Consider the following 18,487-nt stretch of genomic DNA (forward strand, 5'->3'; position numbering starts at 1 on the left):
TGAAATATTTCAGGGGCATCCCTAATAAACATAGTGTCCACAATATACAATACCTGTCTAATGTCTAAGATTTTATTTCATATTAATTACCTCAAAACATTCTCCATTTACCTTGATAGAAAGAAAGGACACTGTCTTTCAAATCGAGATGAGACGAGAGATTGTGGGCTTTCGGGGGTGTCAGTTAATATGAAAGAGTTTAGAATCATTCCAGATGCAGATGCCGATTGGCTTGAGGTTTCCACAATCATTAGCATCTGTAGAGCTGGAGCAAGCGGGAATGATATGTATCAGGATGATGATGATATCTGTGTGTGTCTGTGTGTTTCAGAACAGTCGTGAGGAGCAGCCGCATTCTCTCGGCTCGAACCAGGTGGAGGCTGACGTGATCGTACACTCGGAGCTGTCTGATCCAGTGGAGGAGGTGCAGGAGCTTCAGAGTGACACTAATCTCTCTCTGGGGTCTCCTGTTTCACGCTTCCCTTGCAGAGAGGATGCTTCACCACCATCATTATCCTCAATCAAACCTGACACTGAAATCCATCCTGCATCTCCCTGCTCCCCCAACCACTTTCAGGATGTACTGGCTAATCACAACGGGCCGCTGGAGAACGGGCTGGCCCAGCTGACTCTGGGAGGCGTTACTGAAGAGGGGGTATCCCCTGAGCACCTCCAACCCGCTCTAGAGAACGGAGATCACAGACTCCGCCCTTCAAGGAAGGCTCTGTCTCAGATAGGACTGTCCACTTCCCCTCCAGCCTTCGCCAGGTCCGGCCTCGTCCACTCTACCTCAGGTGCGCACAGCTACCTGTGCTCCTAAGCATTAAAAGAAGAGGAGGAAATGAACCATGATGCCAATATTCCACTATTGCAACGTATTGTTTTATAAGTGTGTACATACAGAATATTTTTTTAGCTCTAGAAACCATGGGTATGCTTTTTGTCCCTTTTTTTTTGAGTGTGCATGTATTGTATGTATTCATTTAGTATACATGGATACATGCACATGTGATATAAATAGTATATATAAATATTGTAAATTTGGACTTTTCGTACTCTGAAGATGGAATCAGATGTCAGTGTGTGAAGATCAGAACAGAACTCGGGTCTAGTCCACACTAACAAGAAATTTATATTCGAAAACACTTTTTTCAAATCTCTTTTTTTTTTACCCGTTTTCAACCGCTGAGGATGTATCGTTTCGAATCCGCTCTCCAAAGTGGATAAACATGAAAAAACTTTATTATATCGTTTTTCAAAAACACTAACGTATAATTGTCATGTCATCTCCGCAATTCCAAGACGGCAGAACTTCTAATTATCTGTATATTTTAATTTGTGAAACTGTGGCGTGCAAGAAAGCGTTTTTTTTAATGTTCATGTCGTCAAAACAAAGCAAAATGACAGAAATTGCGTAAAGTTTGTGGGTCAGACACCCGGTGTGCGTTCTCTGTTGTTTTCATGTTCCGTTGTGGACAGGAAACTTTTGGTAAACGGATTGAAAATGTCGCTTTGCCAAACTTTACATTTTTTACAGTTTTACAGTTGTGTTAGTGTGGACTAGGCCATAGTCAGATAAATTGAATAGACCAATCAGAGATTAGTACCTACAAAGCAGCAGTAGACTTACAGCAAGAGTCCACAACCCTGCCACGCACTACAGATTTCTCAGGGTTAACACACACACACAAACACATACACACATGAAAACCTAAAGCATGCATGCACACACACACAAACACACACACACACACATGGTCCTGGGTGGACAAACCAGAAACTACACCTTCACCGACTTTCCTTTCAGCTTGATTACGTCTTACCTATCAGTTTCTTTCATTCCTGTCTCTCTCTCTCTCTCTCTCTCACACACACACACACACACACACACACACAAATACAATTCGGCGGTTTCTGTTTGCACCCGAGTGAAAGTGTGTTTGCACCTGGTTGGTGTTAGCAATATAACACGTTACCTGTTGTTAGCTAGCATGCGTGACAAAACCAGTCTAAAAACCTTCATCCATTTTTAGCAAAGCAGTATTAAAACATCCAGTTTCTAGTGCTAGCAAACTTTACCACTAGTTATAAGTTCACAATATAATAGTTAGCTTAATCTTAGCTAGATTTCTGGCAAATGTTCCTACAGGTTTTAATCACATAATATAATAGTTAGCCTAATGTTAGCTAGCTTTCTAGCTAACCCTTCCACTGGATTTAATTTCACACTATGAACGTTAGCATAATATTAGCTAGCTTGCTAGTGAACTTTGCTACTAGTTAACCTGATCTTAGCTAGCAACGTTTGCTGCTGGTTTTAATTCACAGTCTATTAGGTTGGCTAATGTTTAGAGTTTAATATCACAATATAGTAGTTAGCATATTATTAGCTAGCTTGCTAGCGAACTTCGCTGCTGGTTCTAATTTCACAAGAACGTAGTTTGCTTCATGTTAGCTAGCTTGCTATGTAAGCTAAATAGCTTAGTATAGTGTAAATAAAACCAGTCTTTTATGCTAAGCACTACATTGAGGCAAAAAAAAAAGGTGAAAATGAAGGATTTGTTCATGTCTTGTAATTAATTTTTGTGCCTTTATGGGTGCAGTAAGCGGTTCTGTGTGGCTAATCCTATTGACACCCGGGTGCAAACAGACAGTCCGATAAAATACATTCCTCGGCAGGAGTTTCTCAGGAGTTTTATGTATATAACGATGAGGAACTGCTGAGAAAAGATGAAGGACATGTCTACTGTACATGTAGTCTGATTTTTTTTAAAGAGTAATTTGATTTGTTTAATGGGAGACCTAAAGCATGTTTGAGGGTGCTTCATACATCTACTACTCCCAGCCACTACCTCATTTGTTTAAAATGGATGCTATATTTTTCTTTTGTGATTTAATTTTCAGGAATAATTTATAATTCTGAGGCCAATTTTGTGTACATGGGTTTATAAAGATTGTGATTCGTAACTTTTAGCACTTGCAGAAGCCTCTGCCTCTTTCGTCTTCTGTCGATCATGTCACGGCTCATTATAACAGTCATTAACCTGACGCATTAACACGACTTCCTGTCCTGAACCCTCTTCAGTATAACAGCTCTTTTTTTCCCCTTATCCATAAGAGATTAGCGCACATAGGACTTTCTGAATGATGGGAGACGCGTCCATGCCTCACCTCACTCATCTTTTCTCAGGGAGCTCTGAACACACTCGCTGTGCAGGGAATCCGAAAAGATAAAAGAAGAAAGCAAACACGTCTGTTAAACTCTGTTCCTTCAGCCATAATTAGTTTTTTTAAAATCTTGTTCTTTATCTTGTTCTTCCTCACCGGTGATGCGTGTTCTTTTTATTTGCTCCTCAGAACCAAACATCTCTTTTTTTTGTTTGTTTTTTTTTTGTATTGCTGCTAAGAGCAGAAACTATTTTTTTCTTTATATGCATTTTAAAATGATTATTTAAGCATCTTGAAAAATACTTATATTTCTTACATGTTAATTATTTTATTAGGAATGATTTTTACTGAAATGCTGATGCTCTTGTCATACATCAGTCTGAGGAATTTGACTTTCTATGTTGATCTAGGACCAGTTTTCCTGTTTCTTTCTTTTTTTTAATATTACATATTATACTTACATTGATATTAGTATTATTACACCTAAAACGAAGTCATTATATATATATATATATATATATATATATATATATATATATATATATATATATATATAATATATATATATATGCTAAAAGCTAAATATTTCATCAGGGTGCCAAGAGAATTGTCCACTAACCACTCTCACAGGGTCCAGAGCTAGGTTTTGATATTCTAGCTCTTAATACGTACAGTTGAGTGCAAAAGTTTGTGTATCTTTAGGTTTCATTTAAAAAAAAAAGAAAAAAAACTGTTTAATAGTGTTTTCCTGTTGTTCCTCTTCAACTCACAGGTTTATATCAATGCACTCGTTCTAATACGCTATCGTTTCTATAGTAACAGCTCGTTCACAGGGACGTGTACAGCAGAAGCTCAATGTAATTTAGGACTACTAAAAAATCAGATTAAAAATGTGTTGATATTCAACAAAGAAAACCATGTAATCATTGATATGGTGAAGATTTATGTTAGTATGTTAGTTAGTATGTTAGGAGATAACTTAGTTTATTTAATATTTATGGAAGGAGTCTCCAGTGTTAGCACATTGTAACAGTCAGAGTTACAGTAACAGTAACAGCTTTAACTTTATGTTTTCTGAGACAGGAAACTTCAGGACAGAAGAGTTTATTTAAGCTTTGAGGTTTCTCTGAAACATGACAAGCTGCGTTTTTTTTTTGTCTCATTAACTTTGAGAGAGAAAAAAGCGAGGCTGGTGAGAGAACGACTGTTTAGAGCTGCTGTAACATGAGTGAGAACAGAAACTCGCTTGCTTCATGCAACTTGCTGTGATATAAGAGGAATAAAACACTTTAGGACATGCTGTTATTGGAAAATAATCAAATTCCCCCTTCATGTTTTATTCCTTAATTAATACTTATTTTGTTATCGGCACTTACTTTATAATAATGCTGAAGTTGATGGTTTGTTCATGTTAAGTAAAGTGTTAAGTAATGTCAGTTAAGGGAACCTTGATGTAAAACATTACAGAATAACTGAAAGAAAGTAAACAACAGGAAACCTGAACAAGTCCTTAAAGACAATTAGTATAAAAGTCCATATTTGCATTATATTTAGAAATACAATTTTGTTAAACAATACAATATTTCAATTCACTAATAATATAGTGAACTTTTTTTCTTGTGATAAATGAAGGCGCGTGTGTAAAACTGACCAAATGAAACGTCTTGTTTCCTTCATATTGAAGTAACGGTGCGCAAACTTTTGCACTCAACTGTATATTTCCACCGAAATGTTTTGCCAAAAAAAGTTTTAAAGTTAACTTGGCAAAAGTTAAAAAACAAACTGTGTGTTTCTGTGAAGTATTGTTCTATAGATATCGTGTAAAGCGTGAAACAAGGTGACACCCAACATGTAATGTATATTTGCTATACGCCAAATTTATCACCTCAGAGTTCACATAAAAGACAAACTTTTTATGTAAAAGTCCAGTCATGATCTCAAAGACCTCCTCAGAAGGATTTGTTTGGTGCTACATCTTAGAACAGGTGCTCAGTACGGTGTTTAAACAATTCCTGTTTGTATTTTTCCATCACTCAGGTTTGTCTTATAAGAAATGAAGCCGTTTTCAAAATCAGAAAATCGCCCTTGGATCATTTTCACATGTTTTTTTATTTCCTCCTCTGGGTACAGTAAACTGTGTGTAATTATTCTATATGTATTCCTCACAGATTAGGCTAATAGCCTTTTAATTAAATGTTTAAATTAAACCAATGCTAGGTTTAATCTGTGTCTTAAAGTGCAACTGTGTACTTAATTTTGCTACATTAATCATTTTATTTTACACTTAAAACTGAAAGTTTGAATGTAGTATTTTGAATCTTACTATTCTGTGATAACTTAGATGCAAATTAAAGCCTAGTCTTAGACTTAAAGTGTGATTTAAACCTACAAAAAACAGCTTGATGGAACTTAGTTGTAATGTATGTCTGGGAAATCAACCTGTTGTGTCCTTTCCATTTAATTTTTTTATTTTTATTTGGTCAGGAATTAGCATCTTATTTTCAGTGTTGATTTGCCTTTTCACACACAGATATGCACAGTTGTTTACTAATGGCTTACGGTTGAGTGCAAAAGTTTGCACACCCATTGGGACAAAAGGAATACGACATGAAATTTTGTGTGTTCAGTTAAACAGGTGTTCCTTCATCACTGACAGCAACAGAAATGGTGAAATTGTGAAGTTATTCAAAGTAAAAAAAAAAAAAAAAATTAAAAATGATAGTTCAAATGTTTGCATTCTCCTTCCTGAATGTGATATAAATATCTATAAATCTACTAAATTCTTTCGTTTGGTTCTATTCAAAGTTTTTTTTTTTTAATTGATAGTTTTGAATGCTATTCAGAATTATACTTTTATACCAAATTTGCCTGATGTTTTGGATGTTTTTGTTACAGGAATCATTCACTGGAATCATTTTTATCTATTTTTTTATAATCTTTCTTTATTTCTACTACTACTACTACTACTACTACTAATAATAATAATAATAATGGGTTCCATTTATTTAAGGAAAGGAACAAAGTGTTGGGAGAAAAAGGAAGTTTGAAATTGACTTTTAAAATAGGAGAAGGAACCACAAATCAGTCATTTAAAAAATTTATCAAAATAAATATATATTTCCTTTTTTTTATCTAGAATTCATGGGGGATGCTTACTTTTGCACTCAACTGTATTCTCTTTTTTATGTATGTTTATTAAGACAATACCTCATTTGTTAGCTCTTCATTAATGTAACCCAAATCTCAACACTGCCCAAATGTAGTGTCTATAAAAGGTTAGTGTTTATAAAAGGTTAGTGAATTGTGAGTGTTTTACGACGTGGAAGCCGTGCTCAGACATGCAGATCTTTAAATAAATAAATGTGATGGGCTAATGATTAGATCTCATTAGCTTGGAAAACTCTTATTGAACAGGGGTGGGAAAAGTGCAGAGAAACTCTACTTCAGTAAAAGTTTGGTTATTGCGTCAGTATCGCAATATCGTACTCAATTAAAAGTAGAAGTGCGGAGCCAGAAATCTATTAGTGAAAATTCGAAAAATTTAAAGATACTCAAGTATTCAAGAGTAAAACTGTATATTTTAACTGATCAAAAATGAGCAGTCCAGATATGAACATTTATTTACTTATTTATTGTGGTAAATATTTATTAAATATTCTGCTAAAACCAAGAATTTAGCTAGCTGGTTAGCTGATGTTTATTAACCCTGTTGGAATGAATGCTAAAGTGTCATTAGCAACAAAACAAAACTAGCTAGCAAACTTACCAAGTTTAAAGCTGTAAATGTGATTGGATGTCAGTTTAAACAAAGCAAAAACACAACTGAGTGGCCTAGCAGCTAGGCAAGAGAAAATTAGAAACATAAATATCATGGCATTTGAGATTTTTAACAAGTATTTTGAAGGTCAAATTGAAAATATAAGGAGTAAAAAGCACATTGTTTCTCTTGCAAATTTACTTGAGTAAGAGTATTTAATTTAAATATTACTCGAGTAAAGTACAGATTGTCCAAAATGGTACTTAAGTAAAGTAACGCAGTAGATTTACTCATGTATTTTCCACCCCTTGCTTTGAAAGTTTATTTTGTTTATTTTGGGTTGTTCATGAGGTCCAGTGTTTAAAATAATGATAGATCACTTTACGAGGAGTCTTAATATTAATATGGCAAGTGGACTTTGATTTGCCCTCATAGCGTTCCTTATGGTGTTCCACAGGGATCCGTTCTTAGTCCTCTTCTTTTCTCTTTACACATACTTGTGTCTCTGCACAATTTTACAAGCTGCTGTTTTTTTTGCCATCGTTGTTAAATCTTACCCTACGTTCACACTAGCAAGTGACAAGTCGCTCGAGTCGCTTGTTGTTTGTCTTTTGTGGCTGTGTAACGAACACTTTCTGCCTCTGCAGTGTTTTTTTAGAAGGCAGTAGCTACGTATATATTGTACATATAGCTTCTAAAGTTAACTAGTTCAACACAAATTAAATAATACGCTAATCAGTGTGAAACTAGTTGTTTGCATTAGCTTCGTTGGCAGATTAGCAACTAGCTACTATCTATGCTATATTGTCCGAAACTTTATTTTCTTCGCGATGTCCTTATACTCATTTAGTAAGAGGTTGTGTATGACAAAATACAATGAAACTACAGATTTAAGATTTTTTCTTCTGTTTTTTGAGCAAGAAATAATAAACAAGAACTAATAGCAGGTAGGAACTAAAGTTGTGAGTGGTAAAGTTGTGACAACTCGAGAAACGTCAGATCACACGCGCCACAGGTTTGATCGAAGGATTCATTCCAGCCAATTGTTTGGATTTGCCGCTTTACAGCATCATACCTAATTTGCATAGAAATGAAAAGATCTTAATTCAAATGTTGCATTGTGTCTGATATCTTGTCTACGTTTCGCACATGTGTGTAGAAACTGTTGCTTTGTCGGTTGCTAGTGTGAAGTACGGTTAGCGCTATGTTTAAAGCCACACACGTTTGGTATCTCCATTTTCTTAACATGTGTCTTTTCTCAGGTGTGATGTTGTTGCATAGAATCTGAAGCAAATTTTCAGTATCTTTGCCTTGTTCTGTAAAACTTCCCTGAAAAAAAAACAAAAAAAAAACAAAGTAGACACCTTGCACAAACTAGTTCATTTCCATAAAACAGTGGTTCAAACCCGCTGTGTCGCTGGTGCTCTGTGGTGAACTGTCACATCTAGTGCCATCACAGCCCTGTAACTTCCTGAACTGTATTTAATCGGATCCGGTTCGGGAACAAACTTGGTGCTCTGGTGTGTTTGTGTCTTCGTGACAGACACACTACCTCAGTTACAACATGTTTCCTACCAGCACAGTGTCGTCTTTTCACCTGCAAATGTATATCTTTCTATATCCATGTGTTTCTGTGCTCATTGTCTTCATAAAGTCCACTGCTGAGAACTGTTTTGGAATTTAATCAAAAATTAATTTGTATGGATTTCTATGAACATAGATAGAAGTTTAACACTGTTATATTGAATTTTATAAGTTTCTGTTGTTGCCATTCTGCCTTCATATTTATACAGATTGACGTTAGCTAGCTAAATCGTGACCTCAGAACCTTTACCTTGAGTATGTTGTCTTTTCATCTTCTTTTCATGAATTTCTTTTCATGATTTCACAAAAAAAAAACTATTTAGTTCTTTTCAAGCTTACGTACGTTTCTGTGCACCTCAGATTGAAACAATTGGGAATATTTAGTCATGTGACATTGTGGAAAACTGCTAGCTCAATCCGATGACACAACACAGCCTGTTCTGCTAGCAGTGTAAGTTATCTCAAGCCTAGCTAGCTTAAACACTTCCAGCTAAAAATACTGACCACACTTTTAATTATGACTGTGTGTAGTAAATATAATTATGAAATTTGAGCATTCAAAATTTATCAATAAAAAATAAACTCTGGGTAGCGTTACAAGCTTTTGCTAGCTAGTGAGCTAGTGAGCTACTTAACTTAGCTAGCAGCAAATTTGCTTGTACAGCTAAGTTCATTGTAGCTAAATAACTGAACTGCTAATAAACGGAAAATCAGTAAAATGCTGATATTAGTATTAGTGGGATTTTTTTGTTGTTTTTTAATAAATGCCTACTTAAGAAAGGAGAAAGAGACTGTCTTGTTTGATGTTTTTAATTAAATGTTTTAATAAGACAGTTATTAGTAGTGGATTCAGACTTTTTGGACCTAGCGTTACTCAAAAAAAAAAAATCAATCTGTTCTCGGGAACTAATTTATGAAACGCTGAAATTTGTTCCTGTTTTAATGTTATTATTGACTAGATTTAATCTCGTGACCGCTCAAATGAAACTGCTTCAGGCTGAGGTTTGATAAACATGCGTTTGAGAAGATTTCTTTTCTTTTCTCCTCCCATCTCCATGTTAGTTCTTTTGTCAGTAAAATGTGTGAACATACAAGAATGTACATAAACGTCTTAATAAAGACATGAAGGTGATTCAGAAAAGTGGAGCCACGTTGTGTTTCCTTATAGACTTAAAACTAAAATTTACTTTCTTAATGAACATCACAGGAAAAGGAAGAACTCAACAGGAGGAAACTGTCTTTTCCACACCAGAAATATTGGCACCCTGTGAATCATGAGTCGTTTTATGTAGACAAATACTAATGTAATATTGTATAGTGTATAATATATACATATATACAGCCAGCTCAAGAATTACTCGTGCTGTTGATAAAGATGGAGAAAAGGGTTATGAAAAAAAGGTTTGTGGTTAGTTATTATCTCACAGTAAAATATTTGAACTTTTAATTGAAGAAAGTTTATTCTTAGAAAATAAAAACTCTATCAGAAATAATGTATGTTTTACAGTTGTTGGGATTCCTAGGAATTCTTATAAACAAAATATATTTTGACATGTTTTTATTTCATTAGTTATGGAATAAGAAATGGTTTCATGTCTCTATGTGTTCAGTGGTCCTTAACGTGCTGTGTGTGGGTTAAAATGAGCTTGAATTAAATCGTGTGCTCTGTGAAACAAATAAGTTTTCAAAAAACAGTCAAATCCTCAAACTGTACAAGATCACGGTAAATTTACTGCTAGTTCTGGACACATATATATATATATATATATATATATATATATAGTTAGGTCCGGAAGTATTTGGACAGTGACTGAGTTTTTGTGATTTTGCCTTTATACACCACCACAGTGGATTTGATCTGCTTCGCTTGTCTTGAAGTAACGAGGGAATGGACCGCACCTGGTCAATTAACTTCTTGTCAGTCAATTGTCCAAATACCTTTGAGCCCCTGAAAATGGAGGTACTTTGCTTAAAATGGCTGTAATTCCTAAATGGTAAATGCCATATTTTTGTGGAATAAAATTATTAATTAATTTTAAAATAAAGCTGAAAGTCTACGCTTCAATGACATCTTGATTGTTTTATTTCAAATCCACTGTGGTGGTGTATAAAGGCAAAATCACAAAAACCCGTCATTGTCCAAATACTTCTGGACCTGACTGTATACATACATATATATATATATACACACACTCACATATACAGTATATATATATATATATATATATATATATATATATATATATATATATATATATATATATATACACACACAGTGTGTTAAATTTATATGCTAATGGATAAGCTTTTTTTTTTTTTACATAAAGAATATATTATGTGATTATTTTATTCTACTGAATTACTTTTAGTATTATACTCTTCCATCTCTAATGAAATCAGTGTGTTCGAGCCATTAGGCTGTAGAGAGAATTACACATTAATCAGACAGTAATTAGAGCCAGACAGTGTTATCACATCACAGCAGTACAATTCACCTATCCATCTAAAAAAGAAATCAGCTATTCAGATGTGCTGTGGGACACTGCTTTCATTTATCTCAGCACTTTACAGAGGGAAGATTTCCCCCATTTTCCCCTTAAAACGAGGAGAAAATCAGGGTTTTGACTACTGCTGATGTTTCTGAACGAATGTATTTCTCTGCTTCATTTGTCTAATTGTTAAACATCAAATTACTGAACTCTTTCTGAGCTAATACACTGAAATATAAATCCTCTTTACATGCCTCTGTCATTCCATATCAGTCAAAACTACATTTAAATCTTTCCCTTTTTTATTGCCTGTATTCTCTGCCATGTACAGGTTTCAGTTAAATGTTTTTAAAGTTAAAATTGTTGTGTTAATTTGTGCTAAATGCCAACATGCTATTTAATATTACTTATTTTAATGAAGGGTGCCAATATTTCTGCAGTTGTTTGTGGTTGTTGTCAATTCCACCCCTAAGTAAACATTTCAGAAAAGTATTTATATCCTGTAATTACCAAACTGACTCTTTTTAATGTTACGCTAATTTACATATGCTAATCCCCGAGGCGCTGTTTCTATAGCAACAGTGACTGCTTCCGGTAGAGGTCGCTCTTTCCCCATTGATTTACCTGCAGAGCTGCACGTGAAACAGGAAACTGGAATTTGGGATTAAAGAAAGAGGCTTTTATTCAGCATTACTGACTAAAATAAAGAGGTAAGAAGATTCTGTACTGGGCTGAAAATTATTTACTGTCTTTTGTTTTGTTTTTTAATCACTGAGTTAGGTAGAAGAACTGGAGCTTAGGAGACTTAGGAGCTTCACACTGACCTAAAAACAGTCAGTGGCCTAATATTTTCAAAATTAGGTTTTGTTTTGGTTTTTTTTTTTAATGCAAATTGTGGAAAAAATGGCTGACAAAATAGTCATGCACTATGTACTGCAGATAATTATTAGTAGCTGTAGTTATCTGTAGCAGATAATTATGATTATGTGTCGCAGTAGCAACTAAATGGCCAATAATTACATAGGAAGGAAAGACTGATTAATGGATGGAAGGATGGACAGATAGATGGATGGATGGATGGATGGATGGACAGATGGATGGATGACAGGGCCAGACTTAGCACTAGGCAAAGTTAGGCAACTGTCTTGGGCCCCCAGAAGCCAAGGGCCCCCTAATATACAGTCAGGTCCATAAATATTGGGACAGTGACACAGTTTTGGTAATTGTGCCTCTGTACACCACCACAGTGGATTTGAAATGAAGCAGTCAAGATGTGACTGAAGCGTAGACTTTCAGCTTTAATTCAAGGGGTTTAATAAAAATATTGCATTAACCGTTTAGGAATTACAGCCATTTTTACAGAGTTCCTCCATTTTCACAGGCTCAAAAGTAATGGGACAAACTAATATATAAATATTAGGATTATTTTTATTACTTGGAGGTAAATCCTTTGCAGTCAATGACTGCCTGAAGTCTGGACCCCATGGGCATCACCAAATGCTGAGTTTCCTCCCTTGAGATGATTTGCCAGGTCTTTACTGCACCCATCTTCAGTTGCTGCTTGTTTGTGGGTCTTTCTGCCTTCAGATTTGTCTTCAGTAAGTGAAAAGCAGCTCAGTTGGGTTGAGGTCAGGTGACTGACTCGGCCATTTAAGAACATTTAATTTCCAAGCTCTTGGGCTGCTTTCACAGTACGTTTTGGGTTGTTATCCACCTGCACTGTGAAGCGCTGTCCTATCAGTTTTGCAGCATTTGACTGAATCTGAGCAGAAAGTAGCTCTGTACACTTCAGAATTCATCCTGCTACTTCTATCAACAGTCACATTATCAATAAACCCCAGTGACCCAGTTCCATTGGCAGCCAAACATGCCCATGCCATAACACTGCCTCCACATGTTTGACGGATGATGTGGTATGCTTTGGATCATGAGCCCTTCCTTTCCTTCTCCATACTTTTCTCTTCCCATCATTCTGGTACATGTTAATCTTGCATCAGAACTGGTCAGGCTTTTTTTAGAGGTTTTTTAGCAAAGTCTAATCTGGCCTTTCTGTTCTTGAGTGTTACCAGCAGTTTGCATCTTGAGGTAAACCGTCTGTATTTACATTCATGAAGGTGGCTCTTGATTGTAGACTTTGACAATGATAGGCCTACCTCCTCCAGAGTGTTCCTGACTTGGCTAGATGTTGTGAAGGGGTTGTTCTTCAATAAGAAAAGAATTCTGCAATCATCCACTTTAGTTGTTTTCTGTGGTCTCCCAGGCCTTTTGGTGTTGCTGAGCTCGCCAGTGCATTCCTTCTTTTTAAGAATGTACCAAATTGTTGATTTGGCCCTCCTAAAGTTTCTGCTATCTCTCTGATAGGTCTGTTTTTGGTTTTTCAGCCTAATGATGGCCTCCTTCACTTGCATCAACACCTCTTTGGACGGCATATTGAGAGTTCCCATGAACAGCTACCAAATGCAAATTCAACACTTGGAATCAGCTCCAGACCTTTTATCTCCTTAATTTATCATGATATAAGGAGGAAACAGGCCACAGCTGGCCATGAAACTGCTTATCAGTCAATTGTCCCATTACTTTTGAGCCTGTGAAAATGGAGGAACTCTGTAAAAAATGGCTGTAATTCCTAAACGGTTAATGCAATATTTTTGTTAAACCCCTTGAATTAAAGCTGAAAGTCTACGCTTCAGTCACATCTTGACTGCTTCATTTCAAATCCACTGTGGTGGTGTACAGAGGCAAAATTACCAAAACTGTGTCACTGTCCCAATATTTATGGACCTGACTGTATATAATTATTAATGCTAAATTTAAACATTGATGTTACAACACTGAAATGATTCACATTGCTGTTATCACAACAGAGAAAGAAAGCTCAAGGATAATCGAGGTAAATTCGTGCAACTGAATAGGGCCCCATTCCTATGTTTTGCCCCCAAATCACTAAATCTGCCCTGATGGACAGATGGACGGATGAAAGGACAGATGAACAGATGGATGGAAAGATGGTTGGACAGATGGGTGGATGGACAGATGGACCGATGGATGGATGCATGGAAGGATGGATGGATGCATGAAAGGATGGATGGATGGATGGATGGACGGCTGGTTGGACAGATGGATGGATGGATGGATGGACAGATGAATGGACAGATGGATAGATGAATCTAAAAACACCTAATTATCAAAAAAAAAAAAAAAAGAAAAAAACTTGAAGACTTCTTTTTTTTTAGAGTACCTAATTCACCAGGATTTCATTCATTCATTCATTTCCTTGTCTATCTATCTATCTATCTATCTATCTATCTATCTATCTGTCTGTCTGTCTGTCGTTATTCGCGGCTAATTATTATTGTTATTATTGTTATTGTTACTATTATTTCTCAGCCTCATAACACCCGTAAAGCAGAATGAAAGGTCTGAGGGGAAGGTGGCAGTCTTGTCGCTGATTCTTGCACTTGGCCGCGTCTTTTGTTCCTGAGAGAGAGAGAGAGAGAGGGAGAGAGAGAGAGAGAGAGAGAGAGAGAGAGAGATTGCTCCGCCAGTCGCGGTGTGTGCTGTGTGCGCGTGAGGAGCTAACGGAGCGCGGTGGTGTAACAGAGAGCTCTACAGATAAACAGAGAGACAGACAGAGAGATAGAGAGATAACGGGAGGAAGGAAAGGAGAGATTCCTGGTGGATGTGTAAAATGGCGCGAGGGCGCGCGACTCCCGGGGACCAGCGCTTGTCGTAGGAAGCCGCTTTCTCTCCTCTCCTCTCCTCTCCTCTTTCCTCTCCTCCTCTCTCCTCCTCTCTCCGGTGTGGCTTTGTGTTTATCCGCGCACACATTTGGGAAAGTGATGAACATGGCGACGGAAAGGCGCCTCCTGGCTGCTGCGCGTCTGCTCGGCATCTGGCTCGCCGCTTTTATCGGTAAGTGTTTCCTCACATCAGCTTTCCTGCAGCGCACAGAACCGAGCCCGGTACAGAACCGAGCCTGGTACCCACCCGAGCCCGGTACAGAGCCTAGCCTGGTACTGAGCCGAGCCCCGGGTACAGAACCGAGCCTGGTACAGAACCGAGCCCCGAGAGGAGAGGACTGCAGGGAGGCGTGTGGGACGCGGCCCTGACCGACCCTCCGGACTGAGCATGAACCTGGCCGTGGCGTTTATCCCGGATCTGTTTATTTCACCTGTCTTTTGGTGTCTTATTTCTCTTCACAGCCGGTTGTGGATGTTTAGGAGAAGAATGGAGTGAGTTAGAGCTGGACACTAGTACATTATAGGCTATCACATGATATTAATTAAATCATTAATTAAATTCATTAAAACATCCAGCATCCATGTGGAAAAGTGTGAAACACACCATGTGAAGCGTCTAAAAAAACACACACACGTGAAGTTTATTATATCATGATTATAAACACTTCGTGATCATCCTGCGATCATGTGACCAATATGATCATGATGATGAATTTTATTTATTTATCTATTTATTTATCTATTTATTTATTTATTTCGATCCGATGCAAGGATGAAGTCTAGAAACACGTACAGCTGGTTTTATCTGGACTGATTGTGTTCAGGAACACAATAAGAAATGTTTGTTTTTCATTGCTCATTTGCATATTGCTCATTTGCATGTTGCTCATTTGCATATTACAAACGACATATTGTGCAGCCCCACTCTCTTTATCTAAAAGGTTAACGTCTAGAAACCTTACACTGAAATTTGTCGCTCTGGAAAGACCTAAAGGTTCTGTGTGGAACATTTCAACAACGTTTTCCGGTCAGATAGAGTTCTGCGTAGAACTGATTTCCTTCAAAGACTGCTGTGGATGTTTAGGAAGAAAGAAAGAAAGAAAGAAAGATAGAATGATGAATGGACAGATAGATAGACGGACAGATAGATGCTGTTTTAGCAGTATCTATCTATCTATCTATCTATCTATCTATCTATCTATCTACAAGTCCCTATTGTAGGGTTCTATGTAGAACCTTTAAAGGTTCCTCAAATGAGACAAACTAAAGAAGGACAAACTCTTAGAGGGTACAGTCTAAAAAAAAAATCTTAATCTTAAAGGATCTATGTGGAACCCTTCAACCGTGTCAGAAAGGGTTCCAAGCTAGAACCTTTTTAGGAAGATAAAAAATTTCAACCTTAACCATTTTCAAGATACTTTGTCTCTTTGGGGGAACCCTTAATGGTTCTGTGTGGATGTTTTAGAAAAGGTTTTTACTCAGAGAGGGTTCCAAGTAGAATCAGAAAGGGTTCAAACTAGAACCTTTTTAAGAAAAACTCTCAACTACACGAACATACTTTCTAAAAAACCCTAAGTTGCATCAACCTGTTGTGTGTCTCACTGGGGAAAACGTCATGGTTCTATGTGGAACCCTACAGCATTAGGAAGATGACGGGATGTTTAGGAAGAAAGAAAGAAAGAAAGAAAGAATGACGGTTGGACAGACAGGTATCGCTGATCCTCAGATAGACACTCTCAGACAGAGCAAGCTCCCGTTGTAGAGTTCTATGTAGATCCTTTAAAGGTTTCTCCAAAGCCACAAACTGAAAAACACTTTAGTATTCTAGACTTTCTTTAAAAAAAAAGTAAAATCGTTACCTCAGAGGTTCTACACTGAACCCTTAGAGTGCTTCTTTTTCAGGAAGATAAGGACTTCTTAACCTTCTTCAGTAGCTTTTGAAGAACCCTTGAAGAACTTTTTGTTGCATCAATCTGTGCTTTGTCTCTCTGGGGATCCCTTAATGGTTCAATGAGGTACAGTGCTGTGAAAAAGTATTTGCCCCCTTTCCTGATTTCCTCTATTTTTACATATTTATCACACTAAATGATTTCAGATCCTCAAGCAAAATATAATTAAAGACAAAGAGAACAGGAGGAACCACCAAACAAAAACAGTATCCTTTAAAAAAAAACTGTATTTTGTGTTTTCTCAGGTTGGAAACCATATATATATGTATTTAAGCTCTGAAACAGTTAGGGTGACAAATACGAAAAAAATAGAAATAGAGGAAATCAGGAAGGGGCAAATACATTTTCCCAGCACTTTATGAAGCCAACATGATGTGTAGCAGCAGGGTTGTGTAAGGTAGCATCGATCCTGATGTGTCAGCGCTTTATTAAAGCAAGCGTGTGCAGTTTATTGTAACATGGCTGCCATGTTGTGGTGTTTATTACAGCGTGCATATGAAATGAGCTTTCCTTGCTTTGTGAAGCTGCAGTGTGTTGGTGTTTATCCTGTAGTGCCTTTATTGAGTCTCTCCTCTCTTCCTCTGTGTGTATACACTCTGAAGGACGTGCTTTTGCCTGTATTATTAACTGCTAAAGATTTATATCCCTGTCTGAATGACTATTTATGGATTGAAAGCTGTGTGGTGGTTGAATGCGCACAAAACTGTGCAACTCAACATTTACAGCATTTACATGCAAGTCTCAGTGTGTCACTGTGTGTGTGCACGCTGCTTTAGGAATACTGTACATACAGCTTATAACAATCTGTACAGAGAAATCATATACATATCACATGTGATTTTATTAATTAAACAGATGGATCGTGTAAAAAATCACACAGTAATAAATGAGTCAAGTTTCACTCAATGTGAAAATTAAGATATGAAAATACACAAATCATGTTGAAAAATAAGTGAAAAAAAAACTCAAATTACAAATAAATTTCTAAAATTAAAAAAATCATGTAAAAATAAATGGATAATAAAAGAATGAAAATAAATCCATACCCCCCCATATGTAAAAAAATGAAGAAAAAATTAAAATAAAAAAATGAAAAATCACATGACAATGAAACCACACACTCTGTGTGTGAAAAGTTAAGATGTGAAAATAATCATGTACAAACTCACATGAAATAAATGGATCGTGTAAAAAAATTAAATGAAAATAATTGAACCGTGTGAAAAAAAATAACATGAACATAAATGAATCATGTGAACATCACATGTGAAAACAAATGAATCAATTAAAAGTCATTCATTTAAAAAATCACATTTAAATTAATGAATCAAGTAAAAATCATGTAAAAATAAATTAATCCTAAAAATTACATGTGAAAATAAAAGTATCAACTAAAAAATCACATTAAAGTAAATCTAATATTAAAAAAAGAATGATGTAAACAGCACATGAATATAAATGAATCATTTTTAAAAAATCAAATGAAAATAAAGGAATCATGTAAAAATCACTTGTGAAAATAAAACCACAAGCACGACATAACGTGAAGCACATGTGCTTATTGACACGTGACGTTCCTGTGATTTTTCTGATGAGAAGGTGTGGTTCCTTCACCAGTGTCAGTGATGCAGTAGAGTGAGCATGCGCACACACGCACACACACACGCACACACACGCACACACACGCTGTCCTTAAGTTCTCTTTAGCATGCGGCTGCTTCCTGTGTGGAAATGTTTCTCCTGTCCTTCAGCGTGTAGAGCAGATTGCGGTTATTATCTATCCACAGGCTCTGATTGAGC

The 18,487-nt window shown here is 36.4% G+C and overlaps 2 protein-coding genes across 8 annotated transcripts in view; both read left to right on the plus strand.

Moving 5' to 3' along the window:
* Positions 1–9,904, plus strand: part of igdcc4 (immunoglobulin superfamily, DCC subclass, member 4) — a 63,864-nt gene extending 53,960 nt beyond the window's left edge. For 3 of the 7 annotated variants that reach the window (XM_026937768.3, XM_053229417.1, XM_026937769.3), the window contains exon 19: positions 332–9,904. In XM_026937768.3, coding sequence (XP_026793569.3) covers positions 332–820 — 489 coding nt within the window. In that variant the 3' untranslated portion in view covers positions 821–9,904. The remainder of the gene's footprint in view (positions 1–331) is intronic. The other 4 variants (XM_026937765.3, XM_026937767.3, XM_026937766.3 and 1 more) reach the window with 2 other exon arrangements.
* A 4,494-nt stretch (positions 9,905–14,398) lies between these two features.
* The window catches only part of igdcc3 (immunoglobulin superfamily, DCC subclass, member 3), a 67,059-nt gene continuing 62,970 nt past the window's right edge, over positions 14,399–18,487 (plus strand). Inside the window, exon 1 of the mRNA XM_026937461.3 lies at positions 14,399–14,910. Coding sequence (XP_026793262.3) covers positions 14,838–14,910 — 73 coding nt within the window. The 5' untranslated portion in view covers positions 14,399–14,837. The remainder of the gene's footprint in view (positions 14,911–18,487) is intronic.

The sequence above is a fragment of the Pangasianodon hypophthalmus genome, chromosome 25 (genome assembly GCF_027358585.1).
Source record: "Pangasianodon hypophthalmus isolate fPanHyp1 chromosome 25, fPanHyp1.pri, whole genome shotgun sequence".
NCBI lineage: Eukaryota > Metazoa > Chordata > Actinopteri > Siluriformes > Pangasiidae > Pangasianodon > Pangasianodon hypophthalmus.